At 45.6% G+C, this 26,408-nt stretch overlaps 1 protein-coding gene across 1 annotated transcript in view; it reads right to left on the bottom strand.

The window, feature by feature from the left end:
- The window catches only part of LOC130121574 (astrotactin-2), a 134,133-nt gene that overhangs the window by 92,649 nt on the left and 15,076 nt on the right, over window positions 1-26,408 (bottom strand). Inside the window, 2 exon segments of the mRNA XM_056290420.1 lie at window positions 2,707-2,855; window positions 19,903-20,036. Coding sequence (XP_056146395.1) covers window positions 2,707-2,855; window positions 19,903-20,036 — 283 coding nt within the window.

Raw genomic sequence — 26,408 nt, 5'->3', positions numbered from 1 at the left:
AGAGAGAAGAAACAGAGACAGCAGCAGATGATGGAGAGGTGAACAGTGCAGCACTCTGCACGAACTGTATCTGAAAATTGTGTGTGTGTGTGTGTCTGTGTGAGTGAAATAAAATTTAATATTCCAATAAACTAATGGTAACATAAATACATTTAACTTTTTTTTCTAGTCTGGTACTGTAGCATGTCAATAAATGCTTATGATAGCAGTTGTGAAGTATTCTGCTTCTACGCAATACTAATACTAATTACTAACAACTACTAATATTTTTAACATCACAATTCATAATTAATCTGGAGCGTAAACAGTTTTTGAGGTACACATTTAAATTTTACAATGATTAGGACATGTACTTTGTTTAAATAAGTTGCCAGAGTGCATAAAAAAGATTCAAAATAGAGCTTGTTTAAAAAAAAAAGTTACAGGAAAGGATCCCCCCACCTCCAGACACCCCTGCAGAAGTCCAGGCTAAGCCCCGAATGTCCTCAAACCCTGGAAACGCCCCTGCATAAGCACACTCTGCTTACAAAGTTTGTATTGTGATTGGTAAACGTCACTGAACACATTGGGGGTGGAATTAAACCTGTGTCTGAAGCTGCCACACTAGCTGACAAAGTAAAAAAAAAAATCTGACATGCTAAACTTGCTGTCTGAGCTTCATGAGGCTTCTCTGAACCCGCACCTGTTGTCAAGTCAAGTCAATTTTATTTGTATAGCCTATCCATTCATCCATCCATCCATCCATTATCCAAACCGCTGATCCCAATCGGGATCACGGGATGCTGGAGCCTATCCCAGCAGTTATTGGGCGGCAGGCGGGGAGACACCCTGGACAGGCCGCCAGGCCATCACAGGGCAGACACATTCAAACCTAGGGACAATTTTGTATGGCTGATTCATCTGACCAGGAAATGGAAATGGAAATGGACTTACATGTCTTTGAACATGTAAGTCCATTTCCAGGTGCTCCGGTTTCCTCCCACAGTCCAAAGACATGTAGGTCAGGTGAATTTGTATAGCCCACTATCACAAATTGCAAATTTGCCTCAGTGTGCTTCATGCCTCAGCTGTCATCCACCATACATGACATAAACATTTGTCATTCTCGATGCTCACTATTGTTCGCAGCACCTAATTTCTGTTGGGATGGGAGCCATTACAATGCTGAAATCGTATAGTCTGGAGAGGCCATTTGTCTCAAGCATGACACAGAAGTGAATTTTCACCGCAGTCCCAATCCTGATACTTGGTAAAAAAAAATCTCCTGTCCCTGTCCACCCACTGTACTGATAGAAAAATTGATGCTCATCCCACAGGAAATCCGTGGAAATTCCATGACCCATGAGATTCTCAACCAGGTGTCAGTTTTGATTCTCCAGCTAATCTAGATGTGACTCAGACAAGTGTTTACATAATGTAGGGTTAACAGGGATGTTAAGCTAGATCTCAAGGATGTTTCGAATCTAGGAGAAGCCAAACAATGCCCTGCCAGCACTTCCCCATCATGATTATTCTTTTGCACACACACACACACACACACACACACACACACACACACACACACACACATACACACACACACACACACACACCATCCTCTGTTGCTATCATTTCATGTGTTTCCAGGTTCACACATGTCTAGTGGAGCTCTTTACTTTCCAACTATGACTTTGTGGCGTAATTCCAACTTTTTCCTGATAACTGAAGATAATTTGCCGAGAAAATGAACCAGCAAGATGGCAAGATATGACTTAAGACATTCATGAAACAAAAAATGCTGTCAGGGTGATAAAACAGGTGACAGGCAAACAGACAGACAGACAGACAGACAGAGAGAGAGAGAGAGAGAGAGAGAGAGAAAAAAAAACAAAGGATACAATAAGCCACATAAGACAGTGATTTATAATCTCTATTTAACCACCTTTATTGGTGGAAGACTTGTAGCCATGGCTGGCACATTGAAGGGTGAGTCACCCACACCATCTGCCTGTCTCTGCCTCACCTCTCCCAGGATGCCTGTCTATGGCTGCCTGTGCCCTTGCTGTGCTTTCTGGTACCCGCGCTTCATCAGTGCTCCTCCCCATGGGTGATGGATGGCCTGTCCCCGCTACCCAATGACTAAAGCTGGCTACTTCCAGAGGACCTCATTTCTCCAGTGTTATTAAATTCCTATTACCCAAGGCTCTTACTAATATCCCCCACCCCGACTTCCTCACAACTACCAGCACCACTTCTACACCCAGTGATTCAGGAGTCTGCGTCATCCTCTCCCATTCTGTTTCTGTTCTCTTTTGATAATTTCCTAATGTCTTCCTCCAACTCTTTCACTTTGCTCACTCCATCTTTGAGTCGTTCATTCAAATTAACCACTTACTATTCTCGAAGACTATGTCGTTTCTCTCCTCTCGCTGCTTTGTCTCCCTCTTTGTCTCCGTTGACTGAAACAAGGACACTGCATTGACTGAGAATTGGGGGGGGGGGGTTCTGTTAGCACAAAAGTCCTAATGACAGGAGTCTCACTATATTTCTCACTGACTTATTTCTGTATATTACACAGATCTAGTGTTGAGAACTAGTTATATATGATGGAATACTTTGACAGACAAGATTATTCAATTTTAGCCAATCAATTTATTTATTAACAAAAAATTATTTTATTTATGAATTAATATGTGATTAAACTATAAATGAAATTTTACCTACTACCTGTGTAGACCTCTGCCTCTGAACGGACCGCCACTTGCTTATGTTGGATGATATAATAAGAGATCTTGCTGCCAACTGGGGGATCCACAGCAACCCACTCCATAGCCACCATTGTACTGGAGGGCTCCAGGTGAGGGGCAAGGCGCAAGCTAAATGGGAGACCAAAAAAACAAACAAAAACAAAGCAGAAATGAGAAAGAAAGAGGTTAAATATTAATAGGTCAATTAGTAAACCTCATAACTACTTATTGTCCTTCCGGTATGTTTAGAATTTGAGGATGGAAATGACATTTCCCTATTTGCATTTGTGAATGGCTGATGATTAATTAGATTGTCTTTTGAATAAATACTTGACTGGATAAGAAGGACATTTATCCTGTCATGTAGCTGCATTTCCATTTTATTATTGTGATGAATGACGGGCAGCATGGTGGCACAGTGGTTAGCGTGGTCACCTCACAGCGAGAAGGTCCTGGGTTCGTGCCCCAAGGTACTCCAACCTTGGGGGTCATCCCGGGTCATCCTCTGTGTGGAGCTTGCCTGTTCTCCCCCATGTCTGCGTGGGTTTCCTTCGGGTGCTCCGGTTTCCTCCCACAGTCCAAAGACACGTAGGTCAGGTTAATCGGCCATCCTAAATTGTCCCTAGGTGTGAATGTGTGTGTGTGTGTGTGTGTGTGTGTGTGTGTGTGTGTGTGTGTGTGTGTGTGTGTGTGTGTGTTGGCCCTGTGATGGACTGGCGGCCTGTCCAGGGTGTCCCTCCGCCTGTCACCCAATGACCGCTAGGCCAGCATCCCCGCGACCCTGAGAGTAGGATAAGCAGTTTGGATAATGGATGAATGCATGAACAAATGAATGAATGAAACATTCACTCATTCATTAGGAAATACTGGTATTCTGTTTTACATATCAAAAATGATCACATTTATTTAATATAGTTTGGTCAGGAAATATAAATTTCAGTTTTCAGTTGTTCAAGTCAAATCTCAGCTCATTGAAGAACAAAGTTGACCCTAACATCAAGTCACAAAGTTTGACTTGACTTTCAAATATACTTGGCTCATAATATGTCTTCATTGCATGTACATCTGATTAGAATTTAACCTGTTTATAAATACCTTTTTAGTGATTCCCTTAAAAACTCAAAGAAGAAAAAAATAATTGATAACTTTGTCGTTATTTATTTATGTTAAATTTTTTTCATGGGGAAGTCAAATATAATCTCTAGGGGCTCTGGCAGATTTAGATATGTGCAATATGAGCAGCCGCCCGAGGCGCCTGCACAAAAAAAAAAAAATCGGAATGGTGACACTTGCGTGATCAGTTTTCTATCGCTCATTTGCACATAATATGGCACATCATATGGTGACATGATATCGATATCATGTCACCATGTAGGTCCATTGAGCTTATCTGAGTGGGCACCCTGATTCTAGTTTGTGAGCTAGGGAGGTTACTGCCGGGGAAGGTCTCCCACTCAGAAGTATGAGATGAGGAGGGGGACGGGGGTAGGTTGACCTCAGGTCACCCCATTGGAATCCCGAGGTAGGGGGAGCGAGGAAATCTATCAAATAGCGTGCCTCTAACTTTGTACAGTACTAATACAATTACTAAAATTAGTCAGACTACGAAATGCAACCAAATAAACCACTATTCATTAATAAGACATATTGCTGCATTTTTTCTGTTTTGTGTGAAATTGCTAAGAATATAAAACCAGTCTGCACACTACCAAGTGAATTGGTTTAGTCTTGACTCTTGATTGACATTGTTGGGGGATGGGTAATGTATTGATGCTGAAGCTCATTAAATACTGCCAGATGTCCATTGGGGGAAGAGGGGTTCACCCAGGGCGCCATACAAGCTAATAATGCTACTGTCTAGGGGTGTTTTCAAAGTGGTTGGTTTCAGCCTCTAAAGTGGACTCAGACCTTGACTCAGCAGTTTTTTGTGCATGTGTGAATATGCCAAACAAACCCAGAGCTTTCTAAAACGAACTGAATTCAGACCAAATCAGAAGGTAGTCTGGATTCGGTTCATTGTGATGTCTTAATGTTCTGTATACTGCCTTCACTAAAACCCTATAATAAAGCATCTTAATTGAATTTTAAACTCCAAATCTATTTTGCATGAAGACAACAACCTCTCATACATCACAAACTTTGTGACTATCTGGGTTTTCCCTCTTCACGGTGCAGAAAGACTGCATTTAATCAGTGGAAACCACTCATTTTTATTACAACACACGTGTCATAATTGTTTTCTTTATTAAGTCCAGGTTTATTATTATTATTATTATTATTATTGCTTAAGGTACTGCATAGGTGGAAAAAATCTTTTTTTAGCAAGAGATAGTACTTGTATAGCCTAAGAAAGCAGCAGAAATGTGCAGAAAGTAGTTTTGAATGTATTATTTTATTGAAGGGAAACAACAATCTTGAACTTTTTTGGGAACAGGTGTATAAACAACAACAATAGATAAGAACAAAATAAAATAGATACAAAACAAAAAAACATGAAGAACATAAATCAATCAACTCTAATTAGCACATGTTGGATGCAAGTGTGTATTTATGGACTTTGCAGATGTATTTCGCACATTTGCAGCATATGTTATTTGTTTTAGTCTTTCTTTGGAGGGCAGAATTGATATCTCCTCCTCTTGCCTGCCCCAGCTGGGCCAGCAGCTGGTGGATCATGACAAGATTCAGCCCCCTGAACAGCTTTTACAAGCACTGCAGAGGCTACTGTGCAGGGGAGGCACTCCCTTCGTTCAATGTGTGGGGTTACAAGTGCCTTTCCCAGCTGCTGCAGGAACACCCTCCTCTTGTTCCACTTATCAGGCATCCAGGTAGGATTGATCTTGTTCCATATCATGAAGGCGTTGTATGGGGACACATCAAAGATGTTATGGATGATCATCCTCCTGCAGCTGTAAGTTCCAATCACCTTGTCCAGGTTGTCCACGCCTCCTTTATTGTGGTTGTAGTCCAGGATGATGGCTGGCTTCCTGTTGTTGCGATCACTGATGTTACCCGTTTTGTGCAGTGTGCTCCAGAGGACCACATTCTTGTTCCTCTTTGGGAAGTAAGAAACTAGAGTGGTGGTGGGGGTGAAGGCAAACGTTGATTAGAAGGCCTTTCTCTCCCTTGTTGCAAGGAGTGCAGGAGGAGCTCAGGCTTGTTCTTTCTAACTGTGCCAACCATGGTAATCTTCCTCTTCAGGAGCTGCTGGCTGAGTTCATAAGAGGTGAAGAAATTGTCACAGATGACATTATGCCCCCTCAGTCCAGCAGTCATTTCAAGGACAACCCGCATCCCCTGGTTCTTCTCCGGGCTGCCACTGGTCGGCTTCCCTATGTAGTCTTGAATCTTCCAAGCATAGCTGGATTGTGCATCACAGGCCACCCATATCCTGATGCCATATTTTGCTGGCTTGCTGGGCATACACAGCCGGAAAAGACAACAACCTTTTGACAAAAGATATTACCATCAGTAATTAGTATCAGTGTCACAGAAAACAATCACATAAATCAATGATATTAGCTATAATATATTATATAACATATAATATATTAGCATAATAAAACAGTGAAAATCACTCACATTACAGATATGAAAATAAAATGTTACCTTTGAATGGAACCAGTTGCTCATCTACTGTTACTTCAGGCCCAGGGTTGTAGAGGTATGGCAGATACTCCATCCACTTCTCCCAGATCTCTCTTATGGCCGCCAGTTTGTCCCTCGCATATCTTGCAATTTGACAACTCACAGTTGTCAAATTGCAGCAATATTGAGCAAGTGTGAAAAACTTTCAGTGGCATTGTGGCACAGAAAATCGCCCTTCCACTCGCTGCATCCCAGAGACTAGATTCGGCCAAGAGGTGAAATATTATAAGAGAGAAAAATAGAGGGTTGAAGAACTGAACCCTGAGGTATGCCATATTTGACGTCAGAGAATTTTAATGTTATATTATTATAGCAGACACAATGTGTTCTTCCAGATAAGTAGGACTTAAGCCAAGCAAGAGCTAAGCCAGAGACATTAAAATTACAATTTATTTTGTCTAATACTATACAGTAATCAGTGGTGTCAAAGGCTTTACTGGGGTCCAGTAGTAGAAGCACGGAAGTGGAATAAGAGTCCATAGCAAGTAGAAGATTGTTCACCACTCTGGTCAGAGCTGTTTTAGTGGAGTGACAGGCCCTGAAAGCTGATTGAAAAGTTTCATATAGATAGTTTCCGTCTAAAAGGGGTGGCATGGCTCAGGAGGTAGAGCAGGTTGTCTAGTAATCGGAAGGCCGCTGGTTTGATCTCCAGCTCCTCCAAAGAGCGTGTCGAAGTGTCCTTCAGCAAGACACTGAACCCCTAAGTGCTCCTGATAAACAGGTTAGTGCCTTACATGCCAGCCCCCGTCATCAGTGTATGAATGTGTGTGTGAATGGGTGAATGTGAGGCATACATTGTAAAGTGCTCTGAGTGGTTGGTAGACTAGGAAAGTGTTTTATCCATTTACCATTGTATATGGGTCGAAAGTTGTTGATACACAACCCTCTCCAGTACTTTAGAAAGGAATGGAAGATTTTCCGCTTTCGGTGTGGAAAGATGGTGGTGCAAATTCACGTTTGCAGCGGCCTCACCTGGTACCATGTGGGATGGCAGCACGAAGTCATGTTTGCGATGGCCTCACCCAGTACCGCCCAACAGTGTCTTTGTCCACATCTGCATCTACGTTTGTCTTTGATGGCTGGGAGAGCTGGCGCTGGATCGGCTGGGAGAGCTTGGTATGCTGCATCCTGTGGGCCCAGGGACCATGGCTCTACGTGGAGCTGTGCCCGAAGAGGTAACACCGAGGGTGGTCTGACAGGACGTGGAAGCAGGGCAGGCTAAGGTAACTGCTAGCCCATGCAGACCGGCAGTTCCGATAACACTGAGGGCCTCGACTAGCCTTGGCTGTGTTTTTAGTGTCATTGTGTGGAGTGTGGGGAGGTGTGTCGAAGGTTCCTGGCTGGGAGAGCTAGTATTGGGTCAGCTGAGGGAGCTTGGTCTGCTTCATCCTGTGGGCTGAAGGACCACAGCCCTGACCGGAGTTGCGCCTGCAGAGGAAACACCGAGGGCGGTCTGACAGGATGCAGAAGCAGGACAGGCTAAGCTAACTGCTAGCCCATGCAGACCAGCAGTTCCGACAGTCATCCTGGCTGGCGTTCATTCTCCTGGACAGCAGTGGCGGATCTAGAGATTTTTCCCTGGGGTGGCAAAGGGGTGGCATGAGGTTCAAGGAGGGGGGCAATGGACATTATTCTAAACGTATTATTATTCAAAACTCAGATTTCATCGAATGTATTTGTTCTCTAATGTTTGAGATGAGTTTGGTGCGGGTCTCATTGACCTTCACCATGCATGTACATAAAATATACTTTAAAAACATATTATCTGATTTATAAATGGGGTCGCAACAGGGGTGGCAAGACTGTGTCCCAGAGGTGGCAGCTGCCACCCCTTGCCACCCCGTAGATCCGCGCCTGCTGGACAGTGATTTTTTGTTGTTGTTTTAGTTTAGATATATGTGTTAGTTTGAATATATGTGTTCTTGTAGTTCTTGTAGTTTTTGGATATATGTTTTTGTCGTTGTGTTGCACTGCTATGGGCTGGGGGAAACAATATTTTGTTTCATTTCATGTGCGCAAGTGCATGAAATGAAATGACAAAGTGTTTCTGATTCTGATTAGAGACTGGTCGATAGTCATTAAGAGAACCTGGATCGAGGTGTGTTTTTTTAAGTAGAGGTTTAACCACAGCTGTCTCAAAACTTCTGGGAAAAGTGCCAGTAGTAAGTTATAAATTAACAGTATCTAGCATTGTAGGTCCCAGCAAAGGTCAGAGGTCTTTAAAAAGTTTTGCTGGTAAAAGGTGAAGTAGGCAAGGAGTTGGTTTAGAAGCTGACAAGAGCTTAGTCAAAGTAGCAAGAGAGATAGTCTCAAAAGCTGTAATAACAGGGACTATCAGTGACTCAACGTATAGATATGAATTTCGTTAACAGTGGTCTGCAGGAGTAGCTAGAGTTGAAGAACTAATTTGGTTCATGAGCTCATCAACCTTGTTGCAGAAAAAGTCTAGAAACTCATGAACCATGAATGATGAGCAGCTAATAGATGGCTGCTTTTTAGTAAATTAAGATACACTGTCAAAGAGAAATCTGAGGTTATGCTTATTAATATTAAGTGAGAGTGATAAACTGCTTTTGCAGCAGATAAAGCATGCTTGTATTCCAATACACTCATGCCAATATAGTATCCCACAGGCCCGCTTAAGAGCACTTGTTTCATCGTTAAACCAGGGTGTGGGCCTCTTTAATCACCTAGCTCTGATAGAGAGAGGTGCAACTGAATTGAGGACACTAGAGAGGGCCATATTTAAGTCACTAGTGAAATGTTCAACAGTCAGTCTCTACAGTGAAAGGAGCCAAGACTTCAGGCAGCTGCTGGCAAAATGCAGCTACAGTGGACGGACCAATGTGGCGAGTGGCAATTACATCTGTGCCAACATTAACTGGACAGGCCAATGATGCTTCAAATTTGATGAGAAAATGATCTGACACAGCAGATGTGGTTGGCAAGACATTCAGATCAGAAACAGCTCTCCCTCTAGATAAAACCAAATCAAGGGTGTTACCACTGCAATGAGTCAACTCTTGAACAAACTGAGCGAACCCAAAAGTATCAACTAATGCCAGAGAGGCTTTACTTAGAGGACCAGCAGCCTTATTCAGATGAATACTGAAATCACAAAGGATGAGAATCTCATCAGAACCAGTAACAAGACCTGAGAGAAATTCTCCAAATTATTCAAGAAATAGTGAGTAAGAGCCAGGAGATCGATAGAATATCACAATGTGGACTGAGCCAAATCTATTCATGGCTGAGGGAGATGGACCCAGACCAGCAGCCTCAAAAGATTGGAATTTAGAGTCAAGTTGAAATATCAGATTGAAAATAGACATATATTAAGGCAACAGCCCCACCTTGTTTATTTGCCTGAGCTACATGGGCATAAGTATAGTCAGGTGGGGAAGCTTAATTTAAGGGAAGGAAAACATTTGGTTTCAGCCATGTTTCACATTACCCAATCATATTGAAACTATGTTCAAGAATCGGATCATTTATTAGTAAGGCTTTGGTAGACAGTATTCTGATCTTTATGAAACCAAATTTAAGCATCTTGTTGAAGTGATCAGTAGTAGGCAGAACTTCAGCGTTACCAATAGGTGAAATATTAATTGGAGTGAGACATCTTGTATTATTAGTTGACAATTTTGACGACATACAATTTGCACGATATGTGGTCACACTTTTGATAACATTAAATGCTTGTTTATGTAGATTATTAGCTACTTCGTTGCACATTTCACCACCACCAGTGGTAGGAATGATTATTAGATTATTGTGATTCACACATTCAGGAGAGGAGAGGAGAGTTTAGGAGCAATACAACAGGGTGGGAGATGGTCTTGTAGTGGTTATGGGGCTACATAATTCCCCTTATTGAGCTAGTAGGAACGTTAGTTTACAGCTGCTGTTTCCTCGGTTCGGGTTTACAGTGACACACTTCCGCTGCGCGGGTTTTTTGTTGTTGTTGTAATGGTGGAAGGAATAAATGGTGCACGTTGTGTAGCCGAAAGAGAAAGTTGTCACGACTCCTGCTTGAGCTCCTCTACACTGGTGACCCCGACATTTGTCTCTTGGTAGTTATCAGAGACAATCTTTCGAACAAACATGGCTGACGAAATCAACGCAGTTTCTCTCAAATTGCCAGAGTTCTGGGAGTCATCGGCAACGACATGGTTCGCCCAGGCGGAAGCGCAGTTTGCTATCCGCAAAATAACGGATGATGCTACTAAATACTACTACGTGGTATCGGTGCTCGGGTGTTCGACTGCAACTAGAGTGGTGAGTCTCCTTACAAATCCTCCGGCGGCAGACAAATACAAGGGGCTCAAAGACCACCTTTTGAAGATTTTTGAACTTTACGACGCCGAGAGGGCCCACCGTCTCCTTTCTCTGCAAGGCTTGGGTGACAGCAAGCCATCCGAGCTCATGGACAAAATGCTGAATCTGCTGGGACCGGCGCACACACCTGATTTCCTCTTTGTACAACTATTTCTGCGACAACTGCCTGCTCAGGTGCGGACCGCTTTGGCTAACACCAGCATTACCGATTGCCGCAAGCTAGCTGAAGAAGCTGACAAATTCTTCCTGGCCAGCCAACAGCAGCACTGCGCGTCCGCGCTCACCCCTGCCCACCCCCACACGCCACCACCTGGTGACTCCATGGTGGTCGCCGCGGCAACCCCCGGTCGGCGACAGGAGCCCGGCCTGTGCTTTTACCATGCAAAGTTCGGGGCCAAGGCGAAAAAGTGCACCTCCCCATGCAATTTCAGCTCGTCGGGAAACGCCAAGGCCGGCGCTCACTAGTGGCCATGGGCGTTGGCGTGGAGGACAACAGGCTACTTTTCCTGCAAGACTCCATCTCGGGGCGGCGTTGCCTATGCGACACTGGGGCGCAGAGGAGTGTCGTACCTGCATCGAGTGTGGACGCCCTGTCAGGCGCTCATGGCCCTCCCATGGAAGCTGCTAACGGCAGCTCTATCCGTACGTACGGCACGAGGCCCATTGACATGTGTTTTAACGGACAGCGGTTCAGCTGGGATTTTGTCACCGCCGACGTGGCATTTCCCCTCCTCGGTGCAGATTTTCTTTGTGCTCATGGGCTGCTGGTGGACGTCAGGAATCGACGTCTGATTGACGCCGTCACCTTCGCTTCACACGCATGTGCACTCAGCGATACAGGCTCCGTCAGGCTGTCCAGCATGCTCTCCAATGAGGACGAGTTTCTCCATCTTCTCTCCGAGTTCCCTGACCTCACTCAGCCCACATTTTCGTCATCTACAACCAAACATGAGGTTGAGCACCACATCGTCACCACCGGCCCGCCGGTGCACGCCCAAGCTCGGCGCCTCGACCCAACCAAGCTCTCTGTCGCCAAGGTGGAGTTTGAGAACATGGAGCGCCTCGGCATCATCCGTCGCTCCAGCAGCCCGTGGGCTTCACCCCTCCACATAGTGCCTAAGCCTGGCGGTGGGTTGCGTCCATGTGGTGATTACCGTCGGCTCAATGACGCAACAACACCGGACCGCTACCCGGTCCCTCATATCCAAGATTTTTCTGCCCACCTGGCTGGGAAAGTGATCTTTTCCAAGGTGGACCTCGTCCGTGGATACCACCAGGTGCCCGTCCATCCCGCTGATGTCCCCAAAACGGCTGTGACAACTCCGTTCGGTCTGTTCGAGTTCCTGCACATGCCGTTTGGGCTTAAGAACGCCGCGCAGTCCTTCCAACACCTCATGGACTCAGTGTTGCGGGACCTGCCTTTCCTCTTTGTGTACCTGGATGACATCCTGGTCACTAGCACCTCCGTGTCTGAGCACTTGTCCCACCTCAGAGCCCTTTTTGAGAGACTCAGCCTGCATGGGTTGATAGTTAACCTGGCCAAATGCCGGTTTGGTCTGAGCACCACGACTTCCTGGGCCACCGGGTCACCAAGGACGGGGCGGCCCCCCTTCCATCTAAGGTGGAGGCCGTCGCAGACTTTCCACGCCCACACACGGCCCAGTCCCTCCGGGAGTTCATTGGCATGGTGTCCTTCTACCACCGGTTTATCCCCTGGGCTGCCGGTCTCCTCCGCCCCCTATATGAGGCTCTGAAGGGCACAGCCCCCAAACATGCTGTGGACTGGTCTGCAGAGAGGGACACGGCTTTTAAGGATGTGAAGGCCACCCTGGCTGACGCGGCGATGCTGGCACACCCTGTGTCTGGAGCGCCCATTGCCATCACGACGGATGCTTCGGACTACGCTGTCGGCGCGGTTTACGAGCAGTGGGTGAGCGGTGCGTGGCAGCCGCTTGCCTTCTTCAGCCAGCAGTTGAACCTGAGAGAGTGCAAATACAGCATCCTTGATCGTAAGCTGCTTGGCCTTTTCCTCGCTGTTAGGCACTTTCGTCTCCTACTGGAGGGCCGTCAGTTCACGGCTTTCATCGATCACAAACCGCTGGTGTTCGCGATGGCCAAGGTGGCAGAGCCGTGGTCAGCCCGCCAGCAGCGACAGTTGGCCTACATCTCAGAGTTTACCACCAACGTGAGGCATGTCGCTGGGAAGTCCAACCCGGTCACTGACTGTCTCTCCCGGGCCATCGCTGGTGCCGCCCATTTGGGACTCGACTACAGCCAGATGGCGGCTGACCAGGCCGCCGACCCAGGAGTGCAGGCATGCAGGACCGCCGACACAGGGCTGCAGTTGGAGGATGTGGCTTTCGACGACGCCGGCGCCACGCTCCTGTGCGACGTCTCTATGGGTCAGCCCCGACCAGTCGTTCCGACTGCTTGGAGGCGACGGGTCTTCGACGCAGTCCATGGGCTGTCTCACCCTGGCAGAAAGCCTTCACAGAGGTTGGTGGCGGCAACGTTTGTCTGGCATGGACTCAAAAAGGATGTGAGGGACTGGACCGACACCTGTGTGGAGTGCCAACGCTCCAAAGTGCTGCGGCACGTCAAAGCGCCCCTGTTACTTTTCACGGTACCTGAGAGGAGGTTCGACCACGTGAATGTGGACCTGGTAGGCCCCCTACCCCCCTCCCGTGGTTTCACATACCTGCTCACCATGGTCGACAGGACCACACGATGGCCAGAGGCCGTCCCGCTTTCGTCCACAATAGCGCCTGAGGTTGCCCAAGCGTTCATCGGAACCTGGGTCGCCCGCTTTGGCACCCCATCTGACCTCTCCTCGGACAGAGGGCCGCAATTCACATCAGCGCTCTGGGAGGAGATCACTGCGGGTTTAGGGGTGAGGCTCCATCGCACCACAGCATATCACCCTCAGGCGAATGGATTGGTCGAGAGGTTCCATCGCTCGATGAAGGCCGCATTGCGGGCTACCCTCAAGGACGACCGCTGGGTTGACAAACTGCCTTGGGTCATGCTTGGGCTCAGGACGGCTCCCAAGGAGGACCTCCAGTCCTCATCCGACGAACTGGTCTACGGACAGCCACTTCGGGTCCCGGGGGATTTCCTTCCCTCCGCCACAGCTCCCTGGTCCGCCAGATGCCAACGGACTGCGCTGCAGGAGGAAGCCAGGGCTTTTGCACCGGTCCCCACTTCTCAGCATGGCGGCTCTCAGTCCTATGTCCCCACGGAGCTGCGGTCGGCGGAATATGTTTTCATCCGTCACGACGCACACCGCGGTCCCCTGCAGCCACCCTACGATGGCCCATTTCGGGTACGGGACACTGGAGATAAGCACTTTGTGGTGGAGGTTGGCAGCAGGCTGGAGCGGGTTTCTGTGGACCGCCTCAAGCCTGCTCACCTGGACTTAAACCGCCCTGTTGGTCTTGCCCTGCCCCCACGGCGGGGGCGCCCCCTGGCTCTGCCCCCCCTCCCCCGGCGAGCCGCCCCCTGCTTCCCCAGCCTCTCCCTTTCCCTGGTCCAGCTGTGAGGACTCTGCTGCTTTGCCTGCGGTTAACCAGCCCCCAGCTCCTGTTCAGCGGAGCTGTTGGGGCAGAGAGATCCGCCCCCCTCGCCACACTGACTTTTCGTATTAAGGCGAATTCTGGGGGGACGTGTGTAGTGGTTATGGGGCTACATAATTCCCCTTATTGAGCTAGTAGGAACGTTAGTTTACAGCTGCCGTTTCCTCGGTTCGGGTTTACAGTGACACACTTCCGCTGCACGGGTTTTTTGTTGTTGTTATAATGGTGGAAGGAATAAATGGTGCACGTTGTGTAGCCTAAAGAGAAAGTTGTCACGACTCCTGCTTGAGCTCCTCTACACTCCTCTACAGTCTCAATGTTATAGACCAAGCTGTCAATGTGATAATCTATTCTATGAAAAATTCCCTGACTAAACATATTAATTAAACTAGTTGACTCCACATCCGCACAAGGTTTAAACCTAGCAGGCTCTCTTATCATGTGCAACCTGCTGAATGACAAGTCTCGAGTGGCGCCGTCCCCTGTAGGGTGAATGCCGTCTGCTTTCAGCAGGTAAGGGCGGCCCCAGAGAGAACGGCAGTCATCAACAAAGCCGAATCCCTGCTCATTACATTAACGAGCCAGCCAGCGGTTCATTGAGGTGAGCCTACTGTATATGTATCTCATCATTACCCATCACAGGTAAGGGATCAGAGACACTTAATCAATGCTGACACATCTTTCTGGCCAACTCAAGGCTGGCTTTTGTGATCTCCCATTGCTTCATCCTAACATTATTGGTGCCGACATGAATAATAATGTTGCTGAAAGTAGAGGTGCGGTGTGTCTGGGTTCCCTGATTCTCCCTGTGATGCCAGCACCCTAAGATTATCCGCTGTGTATGGCTGTCACGACCTGACCGCGATCATTTTGCATAATCGTTTCCATTCATTTGTATAAAAACAGCTGGATGAAACTAAGAAATTTCATATTTCTACCACTTTATCCACATCGTTTTCAACCGTTCGTTGTTTGACTGACGCTCTTTTAATGATGCATTCTTGTTGCGCCCCTCTGCGATGGTTTAGTGGCACATGAGCGGTGAATTAGCGCCAACAAACTGTTTATCTTCAGACGCGTATTCACTAATTTTCGACGACTGCATTTCGATGAGTATCTATTGACATTAACATCATGGACGTAGTTGCAAAGCCAAACACCATAGCACCACTGTGGGCACATTTTGGTTTTAAGCCAAGGGAAAAAGGAGAGCCCAATAACTTGGAGGAGGTGATTTGATTTGCAGCAAAAAGGTGGCGGTCAAAACCACTAATACCACAAATTTAAAAAAAAAATCTACGGATCCACCACCCCACCCAATTCGCCGAACTTGGAAAGACACCGCCGCAGTTCCATCCTGGCAATTGCTGTTGCTGAAGCTTTCGAGTGTCTTAACCTGACAGTACCAGGTGGCGCACGTTAACAGACTGTAACGCGGTATATAGCCAAAGAAATGCAGCCGTTCAATACGGTTGAAAAACCAGCATTTAAAGAAATGCTGCAAAAGTTTGACAAGCAGTATAAACGTGCTACATGCACTAGGCTATGTGACGTAGTTCCGCTTCGAAATAGTTCTGCTTGTACGTTTCTGCTCCCTTTGTTTACATCGCGCTGGCGCCGAACTAGCAAGCTAGCATGACCGTTTGCTCATCATCATGAGTCTACCCAGAAAAAAGTTCAAGACTGAACATTTTCAAAAACAACAAAATAAATACTCTGAGCATTGCCTTGGGATTGTGTAGAAGTCTGGTCAACACTTTCAACCTCAGTTGGTTAAAGAAGAGAGACCTGAGAAAGGCACAGACTGAGGCCAAGCTCCCCCAACACAGTCTAATTCTGGTGAGTTATTCATTTATTTATTTAAAACATATATTATTATATAAGTCAATTTGTAAACAGCCATTTGTATTCATAATTCACTTTTACATTATTCATCATTTACACTTGAAATCTGGGTATGAGCAGTGATTTCTATTAGATGCTGTAGAGAATGTTTTGAAATTGAAACCATAAATATTAGGCCATCATCATGTAATCTTGGTATAATGAACAAAAGCCTAAACAAATGTGTTATATTTCCTGCAGGATGTCTCTACACAATGGGGTACCAAACAAAACAACAACAACAAAAAATGGTAGAGAGGGTGCTGAAACAACTCCCTGCCATAAGACATGTCCTCATCGATGACAGAAAACATGGACGCCTTAACCCAACCTGGCAGGACACATCTGTCTTGGAATCCACTAGGCTTGCAACGGTTTTCGGTTTAAAACCGAACCGTACGGTCCGCCCTGTACGGTTCAATCCGCCCTTATGGACCGTGGGTTTTCGGTTTTGCAGTTAAAATGTGCGTGAATAGTTGACAGGCGTTTCTTACTGCCGGAGAATGGATTTTTCACTGTGTGCCTGTGTGCCGGCAGGCTGAGACAGCCTGCTGCAGAAAACCCCGCCCCATTAGTAAATATCCAATCACGGTTAGCCCCCCACCCCCCACCCCCCTTGTAACTGGAGCCGACAGTCGAGTTGAAAAGACGGCGGTAGCTCGCAGAAGCAGAAAAAAGCATGGCGAGTGGAGGAGTAGAGAGAGAAAAGTTTGAAGAAGCACCGTCTTCATACAAATCTGGGGACATTTCGGGTTTGCTGTTGAATACAACGATGAAGGAGACAAAACAGTGGACAGAAATAACACTGTGTGCTGCAAGCATTGCTTGACCCATGTCCCGTACTACGCAAGTGGGAACACTTCTAATATGAGCCAGCATCTCCGCCGGCACCACCCAGATGTCTCGCTCTCTGGAAGCAGGACAGACGCACAGGTAACCGCACCAGTGAACAAAACAACCGTCTATCGGAGATGCTTTCCAACAAACCTATAGCGCCAACTCAGGGAAACACAAAAAAATAACCCGTGCAGCCCCCGAGGGTGTTCATTGCTAAAGACATGCAGCCCTTTTCGGTGGTTGGAGATGTGGGCTTTCGTCAGCTAATGCATACGCTCGATCCGCGCTACGTTATTCCCTCCCGAACTTATTTCACCAACAATGTAATTCGAAACCGAACCGAACCGAAACCGTGACCCAAAAACCGAGGTACGAACCGAACCGTGGGGTAACTGAGCCGTTGCACCCCTAGAATCCACCAATGCAGGACTGAAATCGGTGGCTGATATTACTGATGTTCTATCAGGGGACAGTATGTGATTGTGTCCTCTGTGAAGCCTATGCAGGACCTTCTTAAGGGAGGACTCTTATCCCCAGATCCCAAGGACACCACACTCACAGCAAACGTCAAGAGAAAAAAAAGTGCTTTGTTCTTGATGAAAAGTACAGTGCAATGCCACTTCAAGAGCTCGTGAAAAAGGCCACCCTCCTCGATCCAAGGTATAGAGGCAACACTGGGGATGCAGTGGTCATGGATAAAACTAAGGACCAGCTTTTAAGAGAGATGATGGAGATGAGAGAGGAAGGAGGCAACAGTGACACAGGTGGGGACTGTAACAGAGCTGTGGCAGAAGATGATGGATCTGCATCTCCTGCACCCAAGAAGAAGATGCTGTGCGACCTGTTGCAGAACAGAAGAACCCAAATTGCTAACCAGGCTGTACCAAAAAGAGTGCGAGCTGATACTGAATTGAGATGGTACCTGCAGGAAGAGACATGGGATCCTTGGTGGATCCTCTGATGTGGTGGCACGACAACCAAGCAAGTTTCCCTTTGATAGCCAAGTTAGCAAGAAAGCACATGTGCATTTGTGCAACAAGTGCTGCCTCTGAGAGAATGTTCAGTACAGCTGGCAACATTGTGGCCCCAGTGAGATATTGCCATAAGGCATATAAGGTCAACATGTTGGTGTTCCTTGCCCGGAATCTACCTAACCAGTGAGGAGCATGACTGGCTGTGGTTGTGGTTGAAAAGGATATGGCCTGTTTTGGTCATAGTACATTGTTTATTTTGATTCTTAGTACCTTCCATTTTCAGTAATTTCTTTGAATATTTCTGTAATAGGCTTTGTATATTTAACTTGTTATTTATGTCATATCTGCCCTGTGCAATTTTTGTTTTCAAAGTATAAAAGGCAAACAGAAATTTTATTTTTATTTATATTTTCCAATGTTCACTGCCAGTAAATGGCTCTTCTTCTGGCCCTGATCGTGTGGCTAATAAAACAATCTAATCTAATCTAATCTAATAAAGTCTAGTATGTGTATTATTAAACTATGATTAGGCTTATACTATAATAGTGACATAACATGATCAGAAAAAGACAATTAAATCATTAATTGCAATTATTTGTATGACAATTAATCAAAAACTAAAATTCCATGATTGTGACAGCCCAGAATCTCCGTCATAGAGGCTCTATGTCGGAGATTCTGGCCCTGGGTTTAACAGTGAACCAAGGCTGGCAAAGCCAATCTGATATTGTGGGTAGTGGGGTCTCCTATCACTAGCGTGCGTTGCTTTACTCTGTCGACAAGAGCAGGAGAGGTATGCTGTCAGGTAGGACTACCAATAGGGTTGGTGAGGGGTGAAAACCGGTTTGCAGTCGGGAGAGGTGACTGCAGACCAGGCCACATGACCGGTGGCTTGCTCTTGCGAGCCTTCCCATGCAGGTAAAAAGAGACTAACTGTGCTGCATCTATCAACGAGGCTGAGCTAGTGCTAACAATAGCAGGTCTGATGTCAGGCCCGAGGCTAAGGCTATCTGGAGTGCCCGCCACACACATAGGCCTAGCTGAAAGAAGCTGATCTAACTCACGGACACATCTCTCTAGTAGAGACATCTGTAACTGCAGAACAATCACCACCCACCATCATTTTAATGAGGTTGCTTTGACTGCAAATGCAATAGAGCTAACTGCTAAGGTAGGCAAAGCTTGAAGCTAGTAACAAACTAAGAATGAGAGGCTGCCTACTAAACATAAGAGTCGTTTGAGAAAGAAAAGTAGAGAATCTAGTGATAAGTGAACTAAGCTCAGAAAATAGCTAAATCAGTAGAACAAATGAAGAGGTTAGGGCAGAATACAGAGAAGAGATAGTAAGAGAATAAACAGCAGTTATCAATTTCATGAAGCCGACTCTTATGAAAGCGGAAGCCAGCAACAGCTGGCAGTGACAAACAATGATACCAAGTCTGAGTCTGTAATATATTCTAAACTAATTTGCATGGATTGTCCTACAAAATTAAACTATTATGCGTTATAGATTCATAAATTATAAATATATAGTATACCATTAAGCCTGTTGTAAATTATTGTTTTACTTTTCACTCTGATCTTTGCTTGATTTTCAAGGTGCGACCCATTCAACTTTCTGTTTCTTTCTCAGGGTAAGAATGGCTAGAAAGAATCGCCCACATTAGCCCCCAGGGTATTATTAGGACACCTTCAGTGAGAGAGCACAGCCTCATGTTCTTGAAGGGGGTGTAAGGGCCGGCTGACAGCAATTAAAACCTTGAGGATTGTACTTGTGTTTATAACCTTTTTGTTTATAACAAGTGCCCTCAGGTGAACTGAATATGAGTCAATGGGTATGTGTGCGTGTGCATCAGCGCACACATTCATAAAACGTCTTCTGAGTGTGAACTCCTCAGTGTCAGTATTCAAGCTCACACTTACATTGGTTGCCTAAGAGGACTGCAGTTGGGAAGGCCATCGTTGCTGAAGGCACTCAGGTCGCAGCAAAACCAGTTGTCAATGACATCGCCCTTTCCAGCACACCAGTATGAGCTCATTGTGGCACTTTTGAAGGCCTGTGAAGGGTAACAGGTGAGAGAAATGCAATTATCTCTTGGTACATGCACTCCTCCTTCTGCTCCTCCCCTCATCATCCACCTACACCCACCCCTTCCTCTGGTACCACCGTGACTCATCCAGGAACCATGAGCCCCTCTGTCCCAGCGCGCGTGCGCGCGCACACACACACACACACACACACACACACACAGACACACACACACACACACACACACACACACACAGATTGGGGGGCGGTTCTCATAGCTTTCTCACCTTTGCCAGAAAAGTCACGGCAGTGAGGGGTGCGGCTGTGATGTCAAAGTGTAAGCTTGCCAATGTTACTGAGATGTTATTGCCTTCCGGTAATTGGGGATGGTGGATGTGGAAAGGTCACTGTGTGTGTGTGTGTGTGTGTGTGTGTGTGTGTGTGTGTGTGTGTGTGTGTGTGTGTGTGTGTGTGTGTGTGTGTGTGAGAGTTTGGTCTGGGCTATGTACTACAGTCCTCTCTGTCTCCTTGCATTTGTGTGTGCATGTGAGAGACAGAATGAGAGAAGGTTGAGCAGATAAACAGACCAAGAGTTTCAAGGGTTTTGAAAGTATATATTTGTTAATCTAATTACGTGGAAGTATTGCCAAAATTGAGGAAAAGCGACTGCAAACAAAATCTCCCTATATCTTCATGGTTTTGTGCTGCTTCATGAACAGGCAATAAATAACTAAATAAATTAAGGGCAGAATCTCTGCCATTCCCTAAAAGGAAGCAAAATGTCAATATTACCGTAAAAGCAATAAGGCATTACGTCAGTGCTTTCCCTAAAGTTGCCGGCATGGTGGAGAGGGTTCATGGGAGTTTGTAAGCACTCTGGCTCCCCCTGTCACACTGTGGATCAATGGAGCACTTAGTTATTTATGTGCTCTAATTGGTTGGCAGTGCCTCTCTTTGCTGACAACTTCGGAGATGTGCTTGATCATGGTGAAAAAAATGGCTAACAGAGACACCGGAACCATGCGGAAAAATTATCACTGTGGACCAGGCCTATGAAAACAAAGCCAAAGGAAGTCGCTCTTTTGCCCCAATAAGCCATGACATTCCTTCATCTAAGAGCAAAGGAATAGACGAGACTGTACACATCTTTAAGGGAACTGTGCACTTGCCTATATACACAGCACGTGCACGCACACACACACATTCCAGTTAGTAACTGACTTCCACAATTGGCTTTCCCCTTTCATTGGAAAAACGCCAGAGAAGATTTCTGACATGGGCTGATTAGTTGAATGGACATCTGAGATGAATTTGGGCACAGCCCTAACCAGAAAGACAGACGGCATAGCCCACACATGGGTGGGGATATGCATCCAGAAGCTGATGTTAGTATTTCCAAAACACTGCATTGTTAGATGTAGAGGAGGCTAAACAGTCTTTCATGGGAACTGACTTCCTTTCAATATCACTCACTCTCATTCACTGCAGCAGATACTGCTGTAAGTGTACAAGTCAGCCAAGTGAAAGACGGCCAGTAGGAGAGAGTCTGAAAAAGGGACAATGTGGTGGGAATTCAACAGTGAGCATTATGGACAGGTGGGGTTAGGGTAAATAAAGAGGATTGAGAGATAAGAGTGAGAGAAAGAGGTGTAGAGCACAAAAAGGAAGATATGAAAAAGGACACTGAAAGTATTCAAACCAAAGCCCCCCTTCGGTAGCTGATAGGATCAGCGGGCCTCCAGTGGTCGAGGCTTTCCCCTTATTTGCTGTGCAATGCAACCCTCTCTAAATCAGCCTGCTGAATGTGGAGTTATTATAGGGGGAGCAAAGCACTGTAATCCATTGGCATGTAATAACCAGCTAGAAAACAGAAAAGAGGAAAAAGGTTATTACCTTTCTCTCCTCTTTGCTGAGCCCATGTGGCTAACTGTTGGCAGAAAACAATAGCAACAGGGGTCTTGCCACCTAATGTAATTGTAAGCAGGCCACAGACAAACAGAAAAAAAACCTGGACCTTGGGCCTAGTTATGCATCTACACAGACAAGACAAACATGTGAAATGAGAAATGACCTCCGCTGCTAGGGGCAAGAGAGAGAGACCGCAGGACCGCCATGTGTTTACCACCACCAGATTCCTAGAAAAACCCCATACGGGTCTGTGCGCTTGACTGCATGGCTGCACATGTGAAAAATAGACAAAGCGATTACCACCGTGTTTATGTTTGAGAAGTAATGCAAGCCAGTCTCCACTGGGTAAACAGGGAATCTAATTGTGGCTTAGAGAAGAGAGGTGGGAGGCATATTGGGGTGGGGTTGGGGGGAGGGGAGGATAAAAACACCAACAAAATCATCAGCATCAAAGGAACAAGCATGTACTTGAGATTCTTAGGTGATAGATGTTACATGAAAATGTGTAAACTAAGCTGCACAGAAATACAAGAACAACAAATCATTATGATATGCAGGTGCAGGTAAAAAAAAATTGAATTATGGAAGTAAATCCCTCAATGATATGACCTGACACATTTACAGGTCCAGGACAGAGCACTTCCTCCATATGTCCAGTGCTGTCAGCCGTGTCACAGCAGAGCTGGACATGATACCCTATATGGTATTGATTAAGAACATATCATGCACTTCCCAGAACACAGATACACATAAATCTATATGGGTTGCTTATAAGATTAACCAAAAAATGGGCAAGACAGCAAAAACTAATTTATATTAACAATTCATGATAGAAAATCAAGTGTTATGGCATAAACAGTCTTACTATGGACATTGATGGTAACAGTGTAAGACTCTTTTTTTGCAATCATGACAGATTATTTCAGGAACCAGTGTCGCCTGCACAATTGCAATAACATTAGAATCTACTGTTAAACAAATATGCCGCAATTTATCTCTATTGACCTTATTGATACTCAACAAATTGAGTTGAAATACAATCACCCCCTGCTTTGACCAGCGGACAAGATCAGTGAACTGGACACTGCACATCGGCAACAAATGTGGCCACAAATTCCAAGCCTTGACATCATTTAAAGCCTGCAGACTCACTGGCACCAAAGCAGTAGTTGGACTTCTCACTTTTGTTGAACCCCTTTGTGACTTACAAGAAGGCAAAAGAGGTCATTGTGACCTCTTTAATGTATTAATCTGTTTGGGTAGTCTAAACTGGCCATATTACTGTCCATCTTTACAGGCTAATACATGAAAACACTGGCCAGCTGGCCCACAGTATTGATTTATCAGATGATCACCACTGGTGGTGAAGAGCCCAAGTCAGCACACACAGGACACCACTGACGGTGACTGTGTGTGTGTGTGTGTGTGTGTGTGTGTGTGTGTGTGTGTGTGTGTGTGTGTGTGTGTGTGTGTGTGTGTGTGTGTGCGTGCGTCATCCAATCATTTAAACCTAATGGTGTTAACAATGAAACCCATGGGCTGTTTCTAGGAACACTATCAGAAGTACTTCCAGGAAAAAAAAAAAGATATCGGGCCAGCTGAAGGGTCAGTTCACCGGGGTTGATGGAGGTGGACCAGGTCACTGGGGAACCCTGCACCACTATCTATTCATGTATTGGTTTTAGGTGTGTCAATTGTGTCCGAGGATGCTCTAAGTTAATTTGATCTAGATTTTACTGGAAAATGCATGGGGCTATTTCGTACTCTAGGAGACCATTTAGTAAGATGCTATATACCCAATAAACTCATCTATCCAGATATGATATAGATGTTTGTTTGTTTGTTTGTTTTTTATGTTTTAATTTTGTTGTTTTTGTAATCTCTTTCAGAAGTTTTTAAAGCTCGATAAATCGTAAGGTATTACGAAGTAGTGTAAGATCAGTTCATTTCAATAAGAGATCTGAAAATGCTTTAACGACCGTTTAATTAATGTGCACTACAATTTGTTAAGTTAATTTGTAAGTTTCAGTAAATTGAAAAAGAGAGACAGACGAAGATGGAGGGAGAAATTGTTTAAAGGAAGCTGCCCTGTAAATTTGTTAATCCACAACAGACCACCCTTCCATGACCTCACTCATCTGCCTAAGTTTAAGAGAGCTACATGAGTCAAACCTACATTTAGAGGAAATGACCTTTTTAAAAGCACAAGTAATTAAAGAAGAAAAATAAAAAACAATTGGAATTGGAAGAAGTACAAAGTGGGGGTACGGTGTGAGCATGACAGGGGCCACTAGGCAAGATATAGACCATTCTGAGTCATTAGTCTCAGAGCCAATTTATTCAAGAGGGCTGCCATAATTCAATCACAGCAGCACAGGACACAGGACTGCTGGCAGCCTCCACTGGCATCAGCTTATTTGTTCATATACTGAGGTATGTGTCTCTTGGTCATGTGTGTGTTGTTGTTTGTATGTGGATATATGGATATTTATAGAGCTGTGTCCTGGTGAAGCATTCTTGCCCTCATCTTAGGTTGGTTTATAAAGCTTTTACATGTATACTCTGCCTAACAACAGAGCCAACTCAGCAACCCCCCCCTTCCCCCGAGAGGTGCTGAAAGACCCCGAAATGTCAGATCAGGTTGATAAACTCATAAATACACGTGTCAAAGATGTGGCTTACCCGTTTTTCTTCCCAAAATCCTTAAAACTACTCCCTGTTAATGGGCAGTACTGGAGACATGCGATGAAGTGGTACTTTCACGTCTTTGACAAAGCCACACACCAAACCAAGAGGGCTGATATTCAATGTAATGATGAAAACAGGATCACACTGGATGCTTGGATGAATGCTCTTTTTTTTTCAATCCTTTAATACCCTTATTCCCTTTCAGTCCCGGTAGGATATTTTTCAAGGAGGAAAGACGGGGTAATTTCACATAGGAACATAATCCCCTTCTGGCTCAATAATGACAAGACTGACATGAAAGGGACATGACATGCCCTGTCAAACAGTCAGACAGCTAGTCAGAGACCATTGACAGATGCAGATAGTCCCTTGCGAGATGTCTATATAAGCCTGTGTTGTGGACAAAGACACACGCACACACAAATAGCCTGGGCAACAGAGCTTGTATTCTGATTGCTTGGGGTTGGGGTCAAAAGTGCCTCATCTCTGTGAAAGCTTTTACCACATGGAAGTTGTCTTGCCAGATAGATCTCAGAGAGTAAAATGTAGTTTGAAGTAAAACTTTGTGAGAAAGAGAATATGAGAGAGAGAGCGATTCATTTGGTTGGGGAGGGGCTGTTGCGTCTGTAAAGCTGTGTATATTATTGTATATTTTATATATATCTATATATATCTATGTATATATATAGATATATATAGGTAGGTAGATAGATAGATAGATAGATAGATAGATAGATAGATAGATAGATAGATAGATAGATAGATAGATAGATAGATAGATAGATAGATAGATAGATATAGATATAGTGTACTTATGTGTGTGTGTGTGTAAAGGCTCCCAGACTAGCAGCAGCGGTCACAGCCAAGAGAAGATGAGAAAGAGACAAACAGTGGAGGAGGAGAGCGGCGGACTCCCTACCCTCCCAGGGGGTCGATGACATCAATAAGAAGCTAATAATCCTGCCTCAAGCTACCTCAGAGGGGCTGAGAGCCTGCCAGAGCAAACCACTGCAGTCTACCTCTCCTCCTCCTAATCCTCCTCCTCATACCCCCTACATCCCCAGAAGACCAGGGGTTGGGTGGGAGGAAAGAGAGGGAGGGACAGAGAGGTGTTTAGGAGGGAGGGAAAAAGAGGACATTTTGCTCTTCCTCACGTTTATCTATCGACGGAGCCCACTAGGGGCCGTCTGCTATTGATTGTGCCTTCTTTTCTTCAGAGCTGTGGTGCTTGTTATGGGCAGCACGTACAGGGGGCTTTGTTGTGTGTGTGTGTGTGTGTGTGTGTGTGTGTGTGTGTGTGTGTGTGTGTGTGTGTGTGTGTGTGTGTGTGTGTGTGTGTGTATGTGTGAGAGAGAGAGAGAGAGAGAGAGAGAGAGAGAGAGAGAGAGAGAGAGAGAGAGAGAGAGAGAGAGAGAGAGAGAGAGAGACAGAGACAGAGAGAGAGACAAAGACAGGGAGAGAGACAGGGAGAGAGAGTCAGAGAAAGAGAGAGAGACAGGAAGAGGGAGACAGAGAGCGAGAGAGACAGAGAGTGAGAGAGAGACAAAGACAGACAGAGAGACAGAGGGAGAGAGAGAGAGAAAGAGAGTAAGAGAGAGGGAGAGAGAGAATGTGTGTATTGTATTTTGCTCTTGTATAGTTGTTGCCTGGTGTAATTATAGAAGGTAAGGTAATAAGATCCTTGATTGGGGGGGGGTGAACCAGTCTACTTCCCATGGAGAGTAGTGTCTCTTGTGTGTGTGTGTGTGTGTGGGAAGGGGGGGGCAGCTCATGTGTGTATACGTGTGCATTTGTGTTCGTTGAT

Source organism: Lampris incognitus, chromosome 12 (genome assembly GCF_029633865.1).
Source record: "Lampris incognitus isolate fLamInc1 chromosome 12, fLamInc1.hap2, whole genome shotgun sequence".
Taxonomy (NCBI): domain Eukaryota; kingdom Metazoa; phylum Chordata; class Actinopteri; order Lampriformes; family Lampridae; genus Lampris; species Lampris incognitus.
Note: the sequence above shows the minus strand (reverse complement) of the source record. Positions and strands in the feature narration are given on the sequence as shown.